Genomic DNA, 22,593 nt, shown 5'->3' with positions numbered 1-22,593 from the left:
GCCATTGTTCCATGCACCCATCAATCTAGGCAACAGTTCACTCCTCCCACGACTATTCTCACACCGTTCCCCTCTTCGTTGGCCCCATGCGGCCCTGTTTATGGGTAATATTTCACCGTCTTAAGTAATCACTCTCACCAGACCCCATGATGCAGCGTGGAACCCCCTTTTTTTTTCTTGGTAAAACATCACATAAAGATCTAAAATGTCTAGTTGCAGACGGCAGGGGACCGTTGCCCGCAAATCCCAACCGGAGTGCTGCGATGAAGGAGGCCGAGGAGTGGGCCGCCGGGTGGGGGAGGGGGGCGGTCTGTTCTCAGGAGGAGCAGTGATTGGAAGCAGATGTTGCAGAGAGAAAAGGCAGCGAGTGTGTGTGTGTGTGCATGTGTGTGTGTGTGTGTGTGTGTGTGTGTGCAGTGGGGTGAGGAGTAGTGGGGGAGCGTGTTAGGGAAAATTCTCAGGCCTTAAGCCCCTCTTTTTCTGGGCCCTGTCTCAGCTGACCAATCAGAGAGCCGGACTCTTTGGCTGTGGGGCTGGTAGATGCGGCGTGATTGGCCGACGTCTTCAGCGTGGGCGCTGGGAGCAGATGTCCTGGGAACGTTGTTGAATCCCAGCCGACCTGCCGTAAAAGAGAAGTGAAAACACTCCATCCAGCAACTGGACATGGACCAACATCTCGACTAATCCAGCTGCATATACAGACACACACACACACACACACACACACACACACACACACACATGCAAACACACTTGCACACATGCCTCACGCGCACACACACACTCGCACGCTATGCACTTGTACAAACACAGCGGCACTTACATGGAACCACATCCAGTCCCTAAGACATGTTCCAGGACCTATAAAATCTAGAGCACGAAGTCATGGGCCAGGAAATAGAGTTTACATACATAAATTCCCTTCTCTCATAAATAGGCTAAACTAAATGTTTTATGTTGGCACAATTGACTTTGGCCCAGACTTTCAGTCACCAATGCAACTCATTCTAACAAAGAGCTGAGGAGGACTGGGGGGTGGGGGTTGGGGGAAATCAAGTTGTCTCTCTGTGGAAAATTATTCAGCTCTTCTTCTCCTCTCTGTTTGCCTTATCTCAAGGACTGAGTTAGACGTCAGAGTTTTGAAATGACTGGAGACAAGATCTCTCACACTTTCCACCAACCTTCTGTGCACCTTCCAATGACCCCCCCCCCCCCCCCCCCCCATCCAGACCATGCCATTGTCTCCGTAGGCTAAGCCAACGTTTATGAGCTGTCAAGCCTCCTAACAAGAATCCATCAGAACCCTCCTGATGGAAAGTCCACATTACCATCTCAAACCTTTTCTACCCCCATTTTCCCCTCCAGAATGCCAGGTGCCCCAGACCTCCGAGGGGGGCGAGGGAGGGGTCTCATGAATACCCCTCGGCCGCCCGCCGAAGGTGCTCTCTCACCAGGCACGGGGGGGCATGGCAGGTGCCACCAGGAGTCAATGACACATTACAGAGGGATGGAACCGGCGTAATAAAAATGCAAATGGCCGCGCAAACATGGCGGGCGGTGTCTTTGACCCTCATATACTCCTGCATAATGCAACTGCCACCTGGGCCCACATCTGGGTCAAAACCGCCCTCGCTCACGCCGGCAACACCGACGGAGGGGAGAAAGGAGGAAAACAAAGGAGGAATATTAAGTGCACTCCTTCCACTCCAGCAAGACAGTGGATGAAATATCACACTCCCAGAGCTCTCTCAAGGCAACGGTCATTCATATTTAAATGCATTTCATTTTAATTGTCTACAAAAAAACTTAAAAGTGGGACGTACTGTATTTCACTAGCGTTTTTGTTTGCACGTTGACAAGTGAATATCACGCTGGAGTGTGGGTAGTATAAGGGGCCACGGTCACATTGGCAATCGCTCACATCTGAGTCGGGTTAGGCTCATGAGAACCATCGTGCCGCATCAGACACCAGTGGTCCTACGGGGTAAATCTCCGGCCTTTATGATCTCCCAAGGCTCCGGTCGTCCTCACGCTCACGCTCGTCACAGACCCAAACCAGATTCAGACGCAGGGAGAACAAAACGACCAAAATAGCAACCCCCACTGTAATATATCTGCCAATGGGCCAAAGGGTTACCCTGGGTCATATTTCACCATTTCTGGCGTAATGGAATTATTGAGCAGAACCCACATGCGTCACGAGGCCTCTCGTGTTATCTAGGCCGAACCAAGTCGCTGAATGTAAATTTATTGGGCTGTTACATGCATCTAAATGGTTTTATTTTTCTTCCTATTGGTATATTATGAGCATAGTATTCACGGTCAGTTATATTAGCGAGAGCACGTTTTTATCATTTTGACACTTTAGCGTATGTTTATTTGAAGACAAATGAATGAGTCGCTGAGAGAGAGATGAGCAGGAGGCTAAAGAAAAGTAACTAAGTGGGCGAAAGAGACAGACAGACAGTCAGACAGACAGAGACACCGTTAGAGAGAGAGAGAGAGAGAGAGAGAGAAAGAGGCCAGACCAGGCATAAGGAATAAATATTTAGACGGAGGTCTGTTATGTGAAGAGTCCTCCAGCAGCAAGTGTTTTAAACTTCGAACGTCAGACTTGACAGACATCGCCTGTCTAACATACTCGTCTACCAGGTGTGACACGCCTCTACGTTCATGCATTCTTTTTTTTTTTCAACGTCCCCCGCAAGGTGATGGAAACTTTTTCTTTTGTCATTTTTTTTGTCTGACAGATGAACAGAAAAACCCTTTGAAATACCCATGTTCGAATACTGTAACTACACTTTTTTCACACTCGCTCTGTGTTTCTCCTTGATGTGAAACATTACACATGTAGGGTTGGGTCCAAGACAACCTCACCCTTATGCTTTCATGCAAAAATATTGTATTTGATATGAAGCTGGTGTAGGCTATGCCTTTTACAAGCTTTTCAAAAGTAAACTTGACTGTGTAAAGTTTTTACCTTTTTTGATCATCTTCATGTTTCTATGTTCAAATTTGAATTATTGTGGCTGTGTATTGGGTTCAGTGTCAGGTATTTGTAAAATGTCTTCTTGTGGTAAGGTGCAAATGAGGTAACATTTTTGTTTTCTGATTCATCGGTGTTGACTGACATAGGCACTGGTTAATCAATAAGCCTTTATGCCCCAGCCTCTACTACTGGTCCAGAGAAACTGAGAAAAAGAGGGGAACAGGAAAAGAGAGAGAGAGAGATGAAGGAACTATGTGAATGACAGAGTAGCAGCGGCAAACGAAAGCAGGACAGAAAAAGAGAGCGAGTGGGTGAGTGAGGGGGATAAAGAGAGAAGGAGACAGCCCTTGCATGTTTTTATTTAGACATGTGGAATTTATAGGAGCCCGGAGCTACAAACATGAATGGGTCCACTGTGCCTGCGTCCCCCAATGGCGTCACTAGCCGCTATGGAGGTGACATACTCAAAAGGCAAAAGGACATGCCACAGACACACTTGATCTGCCTCGAAAAAGAGGTTTGGCCAATTCCATCTTCAAAGTATCAGCTAAGACCCCAGATGGCTTTGACTTTTGGAGTCTTCTTGGCTCTCCTCCACAGAGTGAACCCTAGGCGTGTCCCGCACTGCCCCGTCAGTTAAAACTCATGAATATGTGCTAGCTTGTGGCATGTTATCAGGTGACGGGTGCGCTGAGGAACTTTCTAGAGATCTTTGTTCAGAAAAGGCCTTATTGCCACATTTCAAAATGGCCGTAGAGGCTTCTAGAGCCGATGAGTAATATATCGTTACCGAGGTACATGTACTCTATGTATGAGCGGTGTGTGGCAGGTGTAAGTGAGCAATAAATGAGACACAATCACAAAAGTCCTTTTTACATATATTTTATAACGTAACAATTTGAAGTACAATAGAAGCTACGGTTTATAAAACTTTCCAGCAGAACATAATGATGGGCCAGCATCAGCCTTTCTCTCTTAAACAACTGTATATAAGCAGACAGGTCTTCAAAGTTCATATATTTTTTTGTATAAAAAGAAAAAAAAACACATCGCTACATTTTTGTCCTGTGCTACCTTTATTTCCCATGAAAGCACCAGCTGTCTGCATCTCATATTTCAAAGTTATAAAATATAAATTATTGAAAAATATTCAAATGTTTGTGAACTAAAATACATTAAAATTTTCATTGAACAAAAAATACAGAAACACTATAAAATATACAAAAAAACAAACAGAAAAAAACACTTTCCTTATCAATATCAGTTATATACTTCTATTTTGAAGTACTCATAGATTTTGCCAAAATGTCATTGTTATTGATATACCTTTTTTATCGTTACAGATGCATATCCTTATATCATATGCATATGCTTATATCGTATGCATACAAAACAAACGACAAACCGCTCAACACTGTAACCGGCTGAATGAGAACAATTCTTCACTTGAGCTTGTGGTAAGGACTCTTCCCTGTCATAAAACTTCAACTAACACAACAGAATACATAGAATTAAAAAACAAAATCCTGAATCTTATACCAGTTACTTTGATAAGTAATGCAAACGTAAGGATAGGATGATATTGTCTACACGCATCATGACCCTTACATGAGGAACGACAGGCACTGTACTTCCACAGAGGAGGGTGGTCCGAGCTCTATGTGAACACGAAATAGGACGGACACTGTGGAATGGATAAAGTAAAACACAGAGCAGTTGGTCCCCTGGCTTCCATTCTCCAATAGGGAAGATGAGCCTGATGCTTAACGCTCGCAGACCTCACATGGGTTGGTTATTATTTCTGCTTTGTCGATTGTTTATTTGTTTCATCTAGATATTTTAATAAAGGGTTATGAAATACAATCTGTACAAACAGACAATTTGGAGAGCTATTCTAATCAGGATGAGTAACATTCAGCTACTGTAAACAATAACATTTGTTTTTTAAGATGAAATTTCTTGACTTTGGCTTGCCCCATAAGGCCAGTGTACTGTGCTCTTCCCACATTGGAGCGCAATCAAAAATGGCAGCACTTCAGTGGGAAAAACAAAACAAAACAATCACCGTAATAAACACAACGATGGCAGTCACAATGACTTATCTTCTATTACACAAAAAATACAGAACGTACTGGAAGTTCATAGGACTTTTCAACAACAGAACTGAACTGAATCAGAAAACATTTTAATGCCTGCGAGCTGCCACCGCTTCTAGTGCCCTCCTTTATCCAATAAGAGTCTCCGACTTTGACAGAAAGAGTGGAAAGGAAACTAGAAGCCAAAAGAGAAACTGTGCATTTTGACTCGTTACCAGTGCATTAGCAGAAGCCTTTCACAACGTGTACCAATGATTTAGTCATTGCGGTTGCACAGAGATTTCCATAACAAGAGCTTGCCATCTCAATATCAGACATTATGACATACACAATTCTAAAACTCCTTGCTCTCTTACTTGGTCACAACACCAAACTGTTACCCTATCTGTGATTTCTTTCTTCACTCACCAAGGCTTCCCCACTCTCAATACCAAACACCCACTCAGAACTTTTCAACTTACTTTTCTTTACTTTCCAATGACAAACGCGTCAGATCCAATAGCCAAGGTTTTCTTTCAGTTTCTATCATTAGTAGAATCTCTTTCTGTTCTTAGTACAATTCATACAATTCTTGGTCTTGCTATACCTCCCTATCTTTCTCTCTGAGTTTCTATGATTGATATGGATCATTTTCTTTTCTAAGTGACTCTTCTAGTATCACCACCCCAATCGCATGTACATTTCTCTCCACGTGTACTAGACTAATATTAGCTCTGAGAATGGCATATTAAATACTGTCTGCTACTTTGAGGCAACGCAGACTAAAACAAAGTCGGGCAATGATGTCTTCTGCACACTTGTAACAAAAGGGCGCGCTTGGCTGCGATAGTGCGACTGGTGGTTGAGTGTGCACATCTGCAGTGTCTGGATGAGTTATAGCTGTACTTGTTTGCTGCGAAGTGGCAGGCGTCTGTGTGAGCACGAGCGCTGGCAGTCGCCGTTGAAAAGCAACGGCCACTTTCAGTTGTGTCAACAACCCCTTCTCTCGGTTTGAGTAAAGCTAACGGGCTACGAGACGAATGAGCGAGACACGAGTCTGTCACCAGCCCAATACCATTTCTGCTTAGCGCCTCACTTAAAAGAAACTCACAATCTCTACCTATGACAGAAAAAAAAAACATTTGGTTTATGAATACCTTCATTTTTCTGGAAAGTTACATAAGCAATGTAACAACCCTCAAGGAGAAAATGTTTTTAAAGAAAAGTACATTAAAATAATACTGGCACAAACAGCTGAAATGAAGTGAAACAACTGAAATAAAGCAAACACATATTTTGGTCCATATGTTAAAACTCATACCATTGCCTCCCGTGACTAGGAAGGCTAAGACAGTGTGTAAGGTAATATAATACATAATTCTCAAAAACCCCTCTCAATTTTGGCCACATATTGATAATAGGAACACGTGCCCTGTCCATGCAGTGTCTGATGAGGATTAAACCATCTCACTTGTCTGACGCCATGCCATCCTGTTCTGCTACTTGGGTGAGAGGCGAGCTGTACAAGTGGTACAATCCAGCAAATGTACAGATGTCTATCCCTCCACCCCAGAGACGCATTAGAGACATAACACAGGACACATTGTCTCTTGATGCAACAGAATATGAACTTTGGTGCACTTCTTATTTTCTTGAGGCCTGCTTTTTTCTAAAAAATATATCTGAGCAGAACTCAAAAAATAAAACAAACCAACCAAAAAAACCAAACCAACCAAAAAAAAACAACTCTTTTTTTCTCTTTAAACCACAAAGATGCGTTTAGTCAGAATGTGATTGGAAAATACTGGGCACATTCTGCCCGATGGGGGGGTGTGGATTTAGTGAGCGATTACTTCTCTGGTCCCAGGTTGTCTTCGCTTGTTTCCCCGTTCCCCGTTCACTCGTCGTTGTCGGGCTTAACGTCCAACATGGCGTGTAGCTCCTCGGGCGTGTAGCCGAGCAGGCTTTTCAAGTCACAAACGAAGCGGTAGACGTAGCGCTTTCCCGACGTCTTGTGGATGATGTTCTTGTCGTAGTAGTAACGCAGGCCTCGACTCAGCTTCTCGTAGTTCATCTTGGGCTTGTTTTTCCTCTTTCCCCACCTGCGCGCCACCTGTGTGTAGGTGGGGGGGGGAAGAGGGGGTTACACACTCAGTCACTCATTGAGTTTAAAGCGCCACTTCACCCACACACCTCTGGTGCCGTAATGGCTTTTGAGGCTAGTATAAACAAAGGCTCTTGCACTTTATAAAGTATGCCAAGATACACAGCATGTGGATGTTTTAAATGTCACCTCTAAGAGTGTCATGGCTTTGTTTAGACAACCACAAGACCAACGTCTTGAATACCACATTCAATCCAATGTATGAATACCGCATTCTTCACGCAGTTATAACACTGTTATGTAATATAATTCTATGATGTGTTACAGTATATTGTTATATGTTATATTGTGCTATATATTATTGTTTTTATTATTAGTTTGCATTATTATATATTACTATTATTCATATGTAGTTTTTTTTTGTTGTTCATTGTATCCGTATGCTCTCACCTCATCTGGGTCGGAGAGCTTGAACTCCCAGCCATCTCCCGTCCAGCTGATGAAGGACTGGCAGGACTTGTCGGTCAGAAGCTCCAGGAGAAACTGCCACAGCTGTATGGGTCCGCTGCCTGCAAAGGGAGCCCAGAGACAAGCACACAGCGGATTAGTGAGCGAGCGAGAGGAAGCCCAGAAGATTCCCCCCCGCACCATATAGCCAAGACACCAAAACAGAGGCGCTCAGAGACTTGAGGAATCCAAAAGCGCCATGTTTCTCATGTTCTCATGGTTTTCCTCGGAGGGTCGTCTCATATCAACTATTCATCAATCACAAACACACACACACACACACACACACACACACACACACACACACACACACGCTCACACAGAGGCATTGTGTGATTAGCTACAGGGAACAAGGCCCATTTAAACACAAAGCTCCTTTTGACCAGCCCACCCTGGTGTTTGTGTGCCTACTGTATGTATGTGTGTGTGTGTGTGTGTGTGTGTGTGTGTGTGTGTGTGTGTGTGTGTGTGTGTGTGTGTGTGTGTGTTTGAGTGTGTCTGTCTGTCTGTCTGTCTGTCTGTCTGTCTGTCTGTCTGTCTTTCTTTCTTTCTGTATGTGTGTGTGTGTGTGTGTGTGTGTGTCTGCACAGTGTGTTAGGCAGCGTTGCCTTGCCTGTGTGTGAATTCCACACCGCTGAGCTCACACTCAGACCAGTCTCCCCAGGGCAAAAGATAAGGGCCCTGACTATGGGGAGCTGTGCTAGTGAGTGTGTGAGAGTATGTGTGTGTGTGTGTGTGTGTGTGTGTGTGTGTGTGTGTGTGTGTGTGTGTGTGGGTGGGTGGGTGAGAGAGAGGAGGGGGAACAATACTGAAACTCAGTGGCTATATGTGCCACGGTGGAGCCAGTGCCAAGGTTCACATGCCCCCCCCCCCCCCCCCACACACACACACACACCCCAACGCCACACTGAAAATCACATCACGGTAGAAAACTGCTTTTGGTCTAACACTGAATGGAACAAAAGGAGCTGAATGAATGAAACAATGAAGCTGCATATAAATCACTTCATATCCAATAACAGATTGTAATGCCACACATGCCATTTGATTTTGATCAGTGGCTTGTCTGATATTATCTTCTTTTTTCTCAGAAGCTCAGTTCTCTATTTTTGACAAATTATACCCTTTCAAGGTGGTTCCAAGTATTCACAAGAACACTTTTGTTCTTGGTGGCTTGCGTTCACGTTTTGACTTGGGTTAAGGGCAAGGTGAAGAACCTTGCCTGGAAAGCACCTGTGAGAGTGTGGCACCGAGTACACAACAAAAAAAACCCCTTCAACTTTAGAGCCGTGCTCTCTGGGGGTGTAGCTGTTGCCTGGCGCCAAACCTTAGCATGAGATCACACCATTATTTTTAAACCGAAAACTAGCCGCGCACAAAGAGGCACTAACAAGACACTCTCCAGGTGTGCTCTGGACTACCACAACCTTATCAGGCTTTTTTGCTTTTTTTTTTCTTTCGTTTTTTTTTTGCTTGTTTGTTTGACCATTAGTTTTTTTGCTTTTTGTTCTGCCTGGTTGTCCCAATAATGCCCCCCAAAAAACTGGAACTCTTTCCAAAAATCTCTATTTTGCACTCTCAGAAGAGTTACAAAACTGCGCCGAGAAGGCCGAGTTCTCCGGTGTGCACGCAACACTCTACCTGCAGTACCCAAAGCTCTGCTCCTGCACCTCAGGGAAGGCGGGGAGATGTCAACTTTGTGGTTGCACTGCTCTCCATAACTTGTTACTTGGCTTGCGAAGAGTTGTGACAGAAAGGAGCTTCAAAACCTCAGTGCGAACGCAGCCCTTGGCTTATCTCTCACCTCATCTATCAGACCGCATTATCTGAAGTATCATCAGGCCAACTGTGAACCTGCAGTAACACCTCAGCCTTCGCTCTGATAAACAAGCCCTGAATGTTCCAAAGCAAACAAGCTTTTTTTTCATTTCTAATCTTGCTCTCTTCACCTCACGTACTGGCACACACACACACACACACACACACACACAAAACATAACACATTCAAACCTAAGACAGACCAAGTATGTGCATATATTCATGCGCAAAGACAATTAAATATTCATGCATACAAAGAGAGAGATAGAACTCTCGGACAGAGAATCTGACAGAGTACTTTGTGTTCACATGCCTGATGATAGAAATGAAAGCTGATACTATGGTGTCCAACACACACAGAAAGCTTCTTTGTGTTCACACTTTTACTTTAGTTCCCCGAGTACACATTGGGCTTCATTCACTCTCCAATGCAGAGGTATCAGTGTAGTTCTCAATAGCCATAGTGATGATACCACATACACATACACATACTCATGTGCATGAGCATGTGTGGAAGACAAACACATTCCACATCTGCAAATCCAACACCCACCAAAGCACATCCACTATATTCACTAAACATGCACAAAAAGATGATGGCAAACCTCATCATTTATAACATGTTAGGTTTCATTTGCAAATGCATGCGCAGACTGGATTACAAACGAAACTGCCTATAAAGCTTCTATATGCTATTTATTATGGCGCATACTAAGAAAAAAAGACGACAGACATATGATTCAAAAAACGCAAAAGAGTATGATACAGGCATCCACAGTGGAACATCTAAAAGACCCCAAAATAGCACGCCGTATAAAGCTAGAGCAGATGCACGGCTCTGTTTGTCTCGCCTACCCACTCGTTTTTTGACAAACCAAAACAGACACGGGTTCGAGAAAAGAGCTCCTCTGAGATGGAGTGATAGCGCTTGTCTGGAGCTAAGTGCACACCGGCTGGTGCCTTTTTATGTTACTCTAAGGTTGCCAAGACGACCCAAAAAAAAAACAAAAAAAATAGGTCGAGATGAAGGCCACAGATAAAAAAAAAAAACGTCAATCGCTCCCGACAGTGTGGCAAAGCGGAGCTAGAAGAGACTGAAGTGCACGTAGCTTGTTGCGTTCAGCTCTCACATCTCGACAGCACGTTGACTGTGTGGTGTGATTTGTCGAAAGAAAGATGACCAGTTTGTGTCATTTTCCCGCCCAAGTGCAGACATAATTGGCTCGACTTCCAGAGCTTCATAGTAATGTTTTGAAGGGGGATGGTGCTACAAATAGACAATAGCTTAAACTGGTGCAGAAAGGCAAGCCAACAATACTACAGCTTACAATTACTACCCTGCAGCTCATGTTTGATACTTTTTTTGAGTGTTTTAAGGCCATTTAAACTGTTTGTTCAGTTGGTTTGAGTTTATAAATGTTAAGACCTCCAAATGAATATGTTGATTGAGTACTGTTGCTAAATTAAAACTTAATTAGAAAGAAAATATAATCGACCCTCGTTTAACATAACATATAGTCATTAAATAACTGTGCTACCGTGGACAGTTCTGAGAAGTGGCTCTGGTCCCAGTCCTATTAGTGGGTAGTAAAAAAACGAGTCCGTGTTTGACTATGTCAGGGGATGACTCGTCAAATGACTGACTATTCCATGACTCCTTTTTATGGGTGGACGTCAAACCGGGTGAATGAGTGTGGGGGTGGGGTGCGTGTGAAGTGAATTATGAATGGATGACTGTATCAGGAGCCTGGCCACTGGCCTGATATCACCCTGCGCATCATGTGAATGAGTAACCGACCCCCCGCACAGTCACTCACAGTTGCGGTGTGACCGCGCGGCGACGGCCGTGCGTCAGGCGAAACGGCCTCGCTCTCCTCACCTGTGTAGCCGGCCAGCGCGGCGGCTGGGATGACGGGCTTGTCCTTGCTCAGGTCCGAGCGCTCGCGCACGTAGTCCTTGAAGGTGCCCTTGGGCTTGTGGCTGTGCAGGGCGCTGGGGTACTCCTCCGAGTCGAAGCTGTCGTAGGAGGGCACGCGCTGCAGGCTGCTGAAGGACGACTGGCTGCTCCAGGACTGCGTCAGGCGGTCGCAGCTCTCGAAGCTGTCGATGCTCTCAAACGAGTCCTGACCGCCCAGCTTCCCTAAGAGCAGGCAATAGAAGATAATGGGAGGGAAATAGACAGGGAGGGAGAGAGAGAGAGAGAGAGAGAAGGTGGTTTAAAGATTGTTTTCACAAAATGAATCTACTTTATCTTTGCAATGCATACAGTACAAGCCAAAAAAACAGGTCTCTGTCTCTCCCAAGGACGAAGAACACCACATCATCCTACAGTGGCTTCGCCTCTGCCAAACCACAATGTGCAGATATTTGGGTTTGTCTAATTGGGAGCAAATTGTTTCTCTATCTCCAGCCAGCTGTGAGATAAAAGTCCTGTTTCAATTGAGCGCCACTTAAGAACGAAAGCTAATACAAGGCTCGGCTGATCCCGAGATCTTCAGTTGCACAATTGAAGCCACATGTTACGTTTTTTGGGTGGTGCCACAAATACTTTCCCACGTTGCGAAAAACACACCACGTGCTGCCAAATCGGAGGGATTTATTGCGTACGAGCCCTGGACGTACCTAGCGGGCGAATGCCCAGGCAGTTTCTCTCTCGACATGTGAATTGTGCATCTGAGCGCTTCAGTAGGTCACTGCTGTTCAATGCATTTGTTCAGCTGGGGGGATTGGTGGACCGAAATCCAGGCTTTTATGGACTCAGTGCAAACCACACTGCTAATCCTTGGCCAAACTATCAGTGCGGGAGCCAGCTGATGTACATGTGGTTAGGAAAACAGCGCGATTCATGAGAAAAGCACAAGACACTCTGGTTTCCCTAACACCTATTTGTCCCTGAGCATGCAGAGAGGAGGAGGAGGAGAGAGAGAGAGAGAGAGAGAGAGAGAGAGAGAGAGAGAAAAAAAACCTGAGTCGTATGTGACCTCGCTTTAACAGTTTTACATAAAAGATAGGGGACAGGCATTCTCGCAGAACATTTGTGGCTTTGTACACTTCTCACTTTGATGCAAATAAATTTGTTTTCTTCTCTCTCTCTCTCTCTCTCTATCTATCTCTTTCTCTCTCTCTCTATCTCACTCTCTCTCTCTCTCCCACTCCTTCGTCGTCTCCACAGCCGTGAGCTTCTGAGGCGGGCTGTGCTCAAACCACAACCAAACCCAACGGCCTGCTTTTCTTCGCTGTACAGGCAGACAGACGCGCACACACACGCACACACACAAACACACACGCGCACACACACACACACACACACACACACACACACACACACACACACACACACACACACACACACACACACACACACACACACACACACACACACACACACACACAAATGCACTCACATGCACTCACATGCACAGACACACACACACACACACACACACGTATGCATGCACACACACAAACACGCACACAAGCACACAAATGTGGCATTGCAAGATGTCAAATCGCATAACAAACCTATGCTACACACTATCTATTACCAGGAACACGTTTGTTTGTGGCTGAATGTGCAAGAACAGAAAAAAAAAATATTTATGTCAGGACATTTTGTCGCATGCAGCATATGCAAACAATGCATACCAGTAAACGGCCTATGATTAGGAGACATTCCAGAGCAGAGAAAAAAAAACAGACCAAAAAACGAGACCTCCATCTGATCAGAGGAGGTGTTAAAGGGCCATAATCAAAACTGTGCTGGGGTCTGATATCACACATCAAACCTTGCTGCACTTTCCCTTCCGTTTCTTTACCTCTCACTCTCCCTCTTTCAGCCACCCACCAACCCCCACAACATACACACACACACACACACACACTACAAACACACACACACACACACACACACACACAAACAAACACACACACACACAGAAACAGACTAACACACACACACACACACACACACACACACACACACAAACGCACACTTACACACACATGCACATGTACAGATAGACACTGTCATCCGCAAACATATCATAATTTCCATGTGCCCACCCTCACCTCTGCTCATGCGGCCCACACACATGTTGTCGGGGGAGACGACCTCCTGTTTGATGGGAAAGTAATCCCCCTGCAGCGGGTTCAGGGGCGTGTCCCGCAGGATGACGTTGGGGTACGATTCGTTCTCGAATTTGAGTGACAGCAGGTCCTCTGAGCTGATTGGGTGCAGGGTCTGGTAGGACTCTGTGATGAAGCCAGGTTCTGTGTACTCTGAGGGCGGCACACATTGGGCATGCTCAATGCCATAGCCTAGTGGGAGGAATGATATCATGACAAATCTCATGTCAGTGAGTTTTATCATCATCATCATCATGTTTAGGACCATCACCCACACCCAGATGAGTGTTTTGTTTTTTTAGAAATAACTTTCTCTTTTTACGTACACTGAACAAATCAATCTGTGAAGATGAGCTTTGTCTCACAGGGAAGCTACACCAGGCACGTACAGTACCTGAAGTGGTCCGTTCATGACATCTAAAATCCGATTAGAAGACTGGCTTGTTTTTTTTTCCGAAAGTACGCGCTGCTATCGCGTCTGGTGTAGCTACAGTACTTCCATTGATTATAGTGGAAGCTATTTGTCGCAGCAGACGCAACGAGAACGGGACACTTCAGTTAGGTGCCTGGTGTAGCTCCCCTGTTAGCTGTAGCGTTTTGTCGGGGGAACAGACGGAAAGTGACAGAGTGCTACTCACTGACAAAGTAGTCTGAGGTATAGCGGGATTCCTGGAAGCTGGAGGTCAAGCCGTTGATTGGGAAATGCTTTGTCTCTTCTGCGATTAGAGAGAAAAGGGGAACACATAAGACACTGTATCAGACCCCCCGCACATTGGTGCACTCCGTTTTCGACCTTTCATTTCATTAGATTCCATTGTTTTCAATTCCACCTCCATTCACACCATCGGCAAACCCTTTTCACCGCCACAGAGTAGATTACAATTCAGCTCTATTTCTGTTGCTGCCGCTGAATTATGTCTATTGTTTACCAAGTGCTTATCAGTTATAAATTGCCAGAATATGTTGCCGTATTCCTGGTGGTGCCTAAATATACACACTAAGCATTGACTATTTTTATATATTTAATGTAAAAAGTGATATTAATAGTTGATGCCACATTCATCACAATACAGCTATTTTCCAAGAAGTGAACACAGCTTATGTTTTAGATGAGAAGTGTTCCCATTCACCTTTCTGCAGCATTTCAAGATGTTCCCAAAGGATGTCCCCAACAAAGTCGGGGGCGAGGTCGAGGAAGCGGTCCTTCCCTAGCGCACACAGGCTGGCCCCGTTCATGCAGAACTTGTGGAAGTCCACGTTCTTCAGGGTGAACTCGTTCACTGTCCATGTCAGCCACTCCCTGACATGATCCTCTGTCCACTGTCTGGGATCTGCGGAGACAAAAAGCGTCATTGTCATGAGGGCGAGACGATGGGGGGGGGGTCAGTCAACTCCTCAGGCAAAAGGACTCAGCCATAGTCTATTAAAAACACGCAAAAGAGACTACAGTCTATGAATGCAGTCGATCTAATAATGGCCTAACATCTGACACTGGATGGTCTAAATATGTGAGTATATGTGAATGGTCTGAATATTCACCTCGTAAAAATGCTTTTGTCATTACAATTCATTTGTCATGTTTTTTTTCTTTTATCCACATTTATACAAAGCAGACGAAACATATATTTTTACCATCGTGTGTGCCCTCTGGCAGTCAGATCTATTGTTGGCTTCTGACTCGCCCAGATGGCCAACAAGACCCTCTGTTCTTCTGATCTCCTCTCTATAGATTACCATGTTGCGTGGTAGTCTAATATTAGCTTTAAAACTGTGACACTTGGCTCGCCTGAGCCGAGGCCAGGACCACATTTCTTTCGGTTGACTTTTTTTTTCAAAATAAAAATGGAAACCATACATTCTCACTGAATCCCATACCCAAGGGAAAAGACATCTATTCTGACTGAAGTCTCGGTGGTGATGTTGGAACGATAAACGAGCTCCAGGGAGGGACCCTTTCGTGGGGCTTTGATGAGCTGTGGGCTCCATCGCATCCCTCATCCTGAAGTGTGTCTGACCCCACAGGCCCTCTCTGTGTTCCGCTATTTACAGACCAGGGCCACACAAACTCCATGGCCTGGACTGAGCGCGCTCTCCCTGAGCCTGCCCCGAAACACACAGACAGGGCCGAGTTTCTCTGCGGTCCGCCGCAATTTGAAAAACATATTTCACAAGTGCTGCTTATAGCTGTCATGTGCCTATCTTCTCGCCCCTTTTCTGCGCTCTGCCTCCAAAACCACACATTTTTGGAGCAACATGTGGATACGTCGAAGGGAAAAAAACAACCAAGCAGAAAAACCTCCTCCACTTTGTCTGCATCAGATATATCGAGTGTTGTGTTCTGCCTAATAGCATCACGGCTTTATTGAGTAGACAAACAAACTTGAGGGGAACGGGTTTAACTGCCAATGTGACATTCACATTGTTGCTCATTTGAGACACGCAGTTAGACTCAAACTCTATAATGGGCCAAATGGCCTCTAAACATTGGAATGCCCCTGATTTGCGTGACAGACAGAGTTCAGTGTTCCAGAGAAGACTCCTGAGGGAATTTTTTTTTTTTTTGCTTTTTTACCTTTGGGGATTCCCAGTCTCTGCTGTTCCTTGGTGAAGCCGCTGAAGGTGGCTTTGAGAGCCTGTGACATCATCTCCTTGCTTCCGGGCGTGAGGAGCGGCATATCCCCGCAGTCCAGGTCCACTGGGAGAGAGAGAAAAGCACACGAGAGTAGGCCATTAGCGTTAGCAGTTAGCGCTACTGGGGGAGAGAGCGAAAACGACACAAGAGAAGGCCAAATAGCATTAGCAGTTGAGCACTAAGCAGCTATTCCAAGTAAGAGCCTCCACAGGGATTTTGCAATGATGAAAGCGCGTACACAACCGAGACACACATACAGATGACTTTTAGATGGAGTGAAATTAGGTCAGAACTAGGGGTGTGAATCTCTCATGTGAAAGACGATACGATTCGCATCTAGATACATTGTCACGATACGATTAAAAAAAAGATACATGTTAATAGCAAACGATTCGGTACGATTCAATTCGATGCGATTCGATGCAATTCGATGCAATTCGATGCGGTTCAATAATCGAAAGCATTCTGAAAGTTATTTTTCATTGTGCACATTCACTTTACAATTGTGCACATTTTACATGATCAAGTTAATGGTTATCAATAGGACAAACAACTTGATGTATGAACATGACAAAACATTTTATTGTGAAAAGGTGAGGTTTTTCATATAATATTTTAGTAATGGCACACACTGAGGACACCATAAAGAAATAAACAGAAGAAACACATATCTCTGTATATGTTGCATAAAAAAATTAAAGACCAAAGAGGTGTCGTTACAAAAGAAAATAAAGCAGTGCTTTGCCCTTGGCCTTTTCTCATGTAAAAGAATAAATGATTCTCTGCTTATCTCCCTCAACAATGGAATTCTCTTCTCTGATTGGCTGATGGGGTGGCCATTAACTTCGTATAACCTGCTACCTTTGAAGTAGTTCCCGTATCACACTTGAATATTAATTCGCCAAACTCGTTGCGAAGTTTAAATGAACTGTCACGTTGCATCCAAGCTGAAATACAGACGTGCAGAACCATAGTAACATTGTAGCATATGACGGAGGTGGATTGTAGCTAGTTGGATGCCATGTAGGCTATAAAAGTAGCGATCTTTCAAAGTCAAAGTTAATCAGAATCCTGGGATGTGCCCGCTTGACAACGGGAGAGATAGAACCAGAGCCATATAAAGAGACCTTCTCTTTTGAAAAAGCCAAACGACTTCCAAACTTTGGATTTAAGTCTCGCCGGCGCGTTGAATATAGGTTCGGAGTTGTCAGAAATCTTTTCTGAGGAAGACTAGCATCTCATTCCTTCAGGCACGTCCAGGGCACGTTTCGTTGGAATGGATAGAAGAACGTGATAGGCTATGCCATCTTTGACCAATGAGAGGCTGTCATTGTTCTCAAATCAAAATTGGGATGCACACAGCCACGCACCAGGCCAGGAAATCGAGTATTTCATAAGAGACGGTCAAGTCAGAAACGTTTGCGAATGTGAACCGATTTGTTTCTTTTAAATCGAAACAATAACCGATTCATGTCATGAAAAATTCGAAACGAGGATTGATGCATCGATGTAGTCGTCTTTTACAGGTTAAAAACGAATATCGATATGTATCGGTTATTTTTTACACCCCTAGTCAGAACAGTGCGTGAGAGAGCGACAAGATGTTCTGCTTTTTTCGGTGTGCTTTATTTTTTGGTGAAGGGGAATGAGTATTGCCCGCTACTGTTTGCTTGCTTGTTTGGTTGGTCACTCGATATGTCAACCAGCTTGCTGCTGACCCCCTACGTGGCCCTTTTATCCTTTTGACCCCGTTGTTCAAAGCCCTGGAGGTGGTCCGCGAGAGCCTTGTGTGTGAGTGACCGGGACCGTGGGGTTCGATATGGGTCTGATAACCCCTGAACGTGGTTCACAGCGAGTGCCCCTCACACCACATGTTTCGGCCCGTGAGACAGAGGAGCCACTGTGGGCCGGACCGGCCACTGCAGGGGTCAGGCAGTCAGGGCCGCGAGGTCGAGGCCACGGGGACGATGATGTCACGGGGAGCCCTGGCGGACAGTGGCGTCCCGAGGGGGGCGGGGGGGAGGGGGGGAGGGGGGTCAAAGTGGGGTGGTCGCCGAAAAACACACGGGTCTCTGTTCCGCTCCTCACAGCCACCGGGCACTCGGCTGGACACACAGAGGGGCCTTTTTGATGGCGTTAAACAGTGCCCAGTGACTCGCCCCTGATCCAATTAGGGGTGGCAGAGACAGAGGAGGAGAAGAAGGGGGAACCCACCCCCCCACACACACACACACCCCCACCAACCCCCTCCAAACACCCCCCACCCTCCAACCCCTCAGGCCTTCACCAGCCCCAGCCCCGGCTGCGGCCTCCCAGTGTGAGGCCCATAAAATGAGGCCGAGACAGAGGCCGAGACAGACGGAGGTCCGGTGACTGCGGAGTTAATTTGGAGAGAAAAGAGGCGGGTGGCGGTGGGGGGTTTAGGCCATGCTAACCCTAATGAGAGGAGATGAGAGATTGAGATCTGTTGAGGTTTCTCTGGTATCACACGACAAGGGAGGCTTGGGCTAGGGGGTTGTGAGTGTGGTGGCTTTTGTGTTTGTGTTATTGTGTGTGTCTGTGTGTGTGTGTGTGTGTGTGTGTGTGTGCTCCCAGTCACTGCTTTTCTTCCAGCCCCCAGATGTTCTGGCAGTGCTACTGCGTTCTGAGTTTGATCTGCCAGCTCAGACTGACTCGTACTTCACGCTTTTTTTCCCTTCTTCTTTTCTTCCCCCTCCTTCTTTTTTTGTCCTTTCTCTTTTTTTTCCCTTTGCTCCTCGTTGACGCGACAGGCTCTGTCTGGAATGCACAACAGCTGTCCTTCCTTCCATACAGCCTCTTTCTTTCTCCCTCTCTCTCTCTCTCTCTGTCTCTCACTCCTACTCTCCCATTATCTCTCTTTCTCACTCCCTTTCCCTCTCATTCCCTCCCACCCTCTCTCTCTCTCTATTTCTATCACTCTCTCTCTCTCTCCCACCATCTCTCTCCCTCTCTCTAACTCCCTCACTCTCTCGCTCTTTCCCACCCCATCAGAGTGACCAGGCACTGGGGCTGGGGGAACTTGACAGAACTACATTAAGCAGGAGCTCTCAAATGGATGAGAACAATAATGTGCTGCTGCGTGATTCAATTAGGGCCCGGGACGCCTCCCCCCTCACTCCATTTGGAGCTCTTAATTGCACATTAGCTGCTCCCTTTTATTGGCTTTGCGTCAGGCATTTGCATGGCACCGAAGGAAAAAAAAAAAGAAAAAAAAAGCGGAGCCCCATTTTCACATTACCCAAAATTCACCCCTTATCCAGCCATCCATCGCCTCGGGAGAGGAGAGCAAAAAAAAGAGAAAGAAAAAAAAAGGAATGCAAATCTGTTTGGGCGAGAGCGAGCGTCTGACATGTTTTGCAACGACGAGCCCGAAGTCTCGGCGGGGAAGATTAATGTTCCCGTTTGAACGGCGGATCACACACGGCAGTGTGCTAACGAACTCCAGCACCAGGCCGCCTCATTGTTACCAAATGTACGAAGGCGCAGCAGCTTATGAAAGTTTTTGCCACAGACAAAGCACTTTTTTTTTCGTTGTTTTTATTTAAACGAGAGAGACATAAAGAGAGACAGAAGGGGAGGAGGGGAGCATCAGACGCTACATCAGCAACATACTGTACCTATTGTCTGAGAGTCACACAAACAAACGGCAAAACCTCCGGGGCTGTGAGAGCCACCCGCCTCACACAGGTGATGTGTCATGAGGAGAGCGGACGCCTTCTAACTGTTTCAACTGCAGAGCTGGCGGCTCAAAAGCAAGCGAGGTACAGCATAGAGAGAGATATGTAGATTTAAAGAAAGAAAGAGAGAGAGAGATAGAGAGGACAGACGCACACACATACACAGAGATAGAAAGAGTGAGAGAGAGAGAGAGAGAGAGAGATGGCTGTCTCCAGCTTAAGCCTCCCTTTGATGTAACAGACGGTTTATTTGAGATGGACGGCTCTCAGTTTATCTGCACTTTCGAACTGCTCGCCTCGTCTACCTCCTCCTCCTCTTCCTCCTCCTCCTCCTCCTCCCCTCTTGCTGTGCTCTGCTGTGCTCCACTCGGCTCCCCTCTGCTTGCGCCCACACAGCACAGCAGAGGGTTTGACCCGGCCCGGTTCACAGCCGGATCTGGCCCTCGTTTTGCCTCGCGCGTCTGCCGACTCCAGGCCACATCAGGCCTGCGTCTGTCTGCAGCACAGCACCCAAACGTGTGGCTCTCTGGGTGGTGCCCCCTCATCTCGCCGGTCTCACACTCTCGCTTCGGAGCACGGCGTGTTAGAACTCTCACAACGATAAAAACACCACACCTGTTTTTTTGTAAAAAAAAAAAACCTTAAATGCCGCTTGACACTTCATGCTCCCACTTAAAGCTTTGCCTCCTTGACATTCAGATGTGCTGCAGCCTGCGTGTGCTCGAAAGTGTGCAAAATATTCAAACATTTCTCTGTGGTCTGGCATGTCAGCATCTAGCATGCCTATTGATTACTCGCATTATTAACAAATGTTGCTGGTTTGCATTGGTCAGCTTATTTTCAATAAGAAAAAGTTGCTCGCTGTACGGAGACAAAGTGACTAAGTGTGCAAGCCCTCAGAGGTCTCTTTGAAGCTCCTTCCATTAAGTGCACAGAAAAGATCAAAGATCTCAGCCAAGTAATTGGGTTCTGTAGGGGAAGTTCCTAGAAACGGTATACTTCACACTGACGCCATACTAGGCTGGTGGACCTGAATATAGTTGCCTGTCTCTCTAGTCATCTGTTAAACACACACACACACACACACACACACACACACACACAGAGGCTACTGATTGACTGTTCTGACAGTCTCATCCTTCTTCCTGACTGACAATGGGAACGTGGCCTTCAGACACCAACCTTGTCGGTTTAAAGTTTAAACAAACATGGGACATCACTCACCTACAGTACAGTCGAAATGCTCAATAACAGAGAAAAAATCTAAACAATGGCCAAAACAATAATAATTCTCAATAGGTTAGATAAAAGGGCTGTTTTAAGCTGTGCTCTACATGAAACACGACAGTGCCACAAAACCCATCAGGATTGTCAACAGGTTAGGAGAAGAAACAGCTCTCTTAAGCTCTCCCTGGTGAGAAGATCTCTCTACCAGCTGTTGCTCTGCTGTTTCATACCAGCGGCCTGCAGACCTGTTGCCTGCTGAGAGGGTCCAGGTCTGCGGGGTGTAGACTGTGAGCGTGTGTGTGTGTGTGTGTGTGTGTGTGTGTGTGTGTGTGTGTGTGTGCGTGTGTGTGTGTGTGTGTGTGTGTGTGTGTGTGTGTGAGGAGGGTAAAAGCAGTGGGGGGGGCAAGGGGACACGTGAACCAAATTAGCAGCCCTGGCGGCCCCGTAGGCCTGGGCAGGGGGGTGTGAAATTAGGATTCTGTGGCCCCAGGAGGGTCATGCTCGACGGCATGGGGGCGGCGGGGGGGTGGGGTGTGTCGGGGTGGGGCAAGGGGTGAATCACTCATCTGAAATGCGTTCCCATCACAAGACTGAGCTGGACGATGAATGGGAGAGTCTCACAGGGCTCGGGCTGACATCAGAGTGGGCACAGTGCCAGTGCAACGCCTCTATCTCTGCCTCTCTGACTGCTCTCATTCATAAACCCCCCCCACCGCACACACACACACGCGCACACACACACACACATACACAAACACACACACACATCCCCAATCCCCCAGTCCATTCCCATTAAGTGATGCAATGAGATGCGGGGAAAAGGCAACGCTCTGCCCAACGGGAGGAACACTGGCTGTGTTCACAGATAGGATATAAATAGGCACCAGATTGAAGATCGGTGTGTGTGTGTATGTGTGTGTGTGTGTGTGTGTGTGTATGAGTGTGCATGACACTGTGTGCATGTGTGTGTGTGAGTGTGTGTGCGTGTGTGTGTGCGCGTGTGTGTGTGTGTGTGTGTGTGTGTGCGCATGTGTGTCCCTTTCAGGGTGCGTGAGAGAAAGCGAGTGGGAGTGTGATTAAAAGCCATCGGGGTCTCGATGGGTCACTCCATGGTCTGACAGTTATTTTGGGGCCAAAATTTATCTGGGCGCTATATGTCAAATTTGCATAAGGGTCTAACAATGCACCTTTTCTTTCTTGCTCCCTCTCTTCTGACCCTCTCCCATTCTTTCTCTCTCTCTCTCTCTCTCTTTCTCTCTCTCTGGCTCACTCTCTCATTCTCCCTCCTCTGTCTGCACTTGTGTGTGTGGGTGCGCTGTGTTTATGCATGTGAGAGGGCTGGCTTCCTGTCGCCCAGCCCTACTGTAGCCTGTCGAGAGGGGTGAAGGAAGGGCTAACTACGCCAGTGTGCTCTGAGA

The 22,593-nt window shown here is 46.2% G+C and overlaps 1 protein-coding gene across 2 annotated transcripts in view; it reads right to left on the bottom strand.

Moving 5' to 3' along the window:
- Positions 1-3,855: 3,855 nt before the first annotated feature.
- Positions 3,856-22,593, bottom strand: part of ets1 (v-ets avian erythroblastosis virus E26 oncogene homolog 1) — a 43,817-nt gene continuing 25,079 nt past the window's right edge. For both annotated transcript variants that reach the window (XM_062552232.1, XM_062552233.1), the window contains 7 exons: positions 16,191-16,313; positions 14,749-14,949; positions 14,257-14,334; positions 13,562-13,810; positions 11,373-11,633; positions 7,619-7,737; positions 3,856-7,177 (listed from right to left, as the gene is read on the bottom strand). In XM_062552232.1, coding sequence (XP_062408216.1) covers positions 6,962-7,177; positions 7,619-7,737; positions 11,373-11,633; positions 13,562-13,810; positions 14,257-14,334; positions 14,749-14,949; positions 16,191-16,313 — 1,247 coding nt within the window. In that variant the 3' untranslated portion in view covers positions 3,856-6,961. The remainder of the gene's footprint in view (positions 7,178-7,618; positions 7,738-11,372; positions 11,634-13,561; positions 13,811-14,256; positions 14,335-14,748; positions 14,950-16,190; positions 16,314-22,593) is intronic.

The sequence above is a fragment of the Sardina pilchardus genome, chromosome 13 (genome assembly GCF_963854185.1).
Source record: "Sardina pilchardus chromosome 13, fSarPil1.1, whole genome shotgun sequence".
Lineage (NCBI taxonomy): Eukaryota > Metazoa > Chordata > Actinopteri > Clupeiformes > Clupeidae > Sardina > Sardina pilchardus.
The sequence above is the reverse complement of the archived record's forward strand: the minus strand, read 5'-3'. Positions and strand labels throughout refer to the sequence as shown.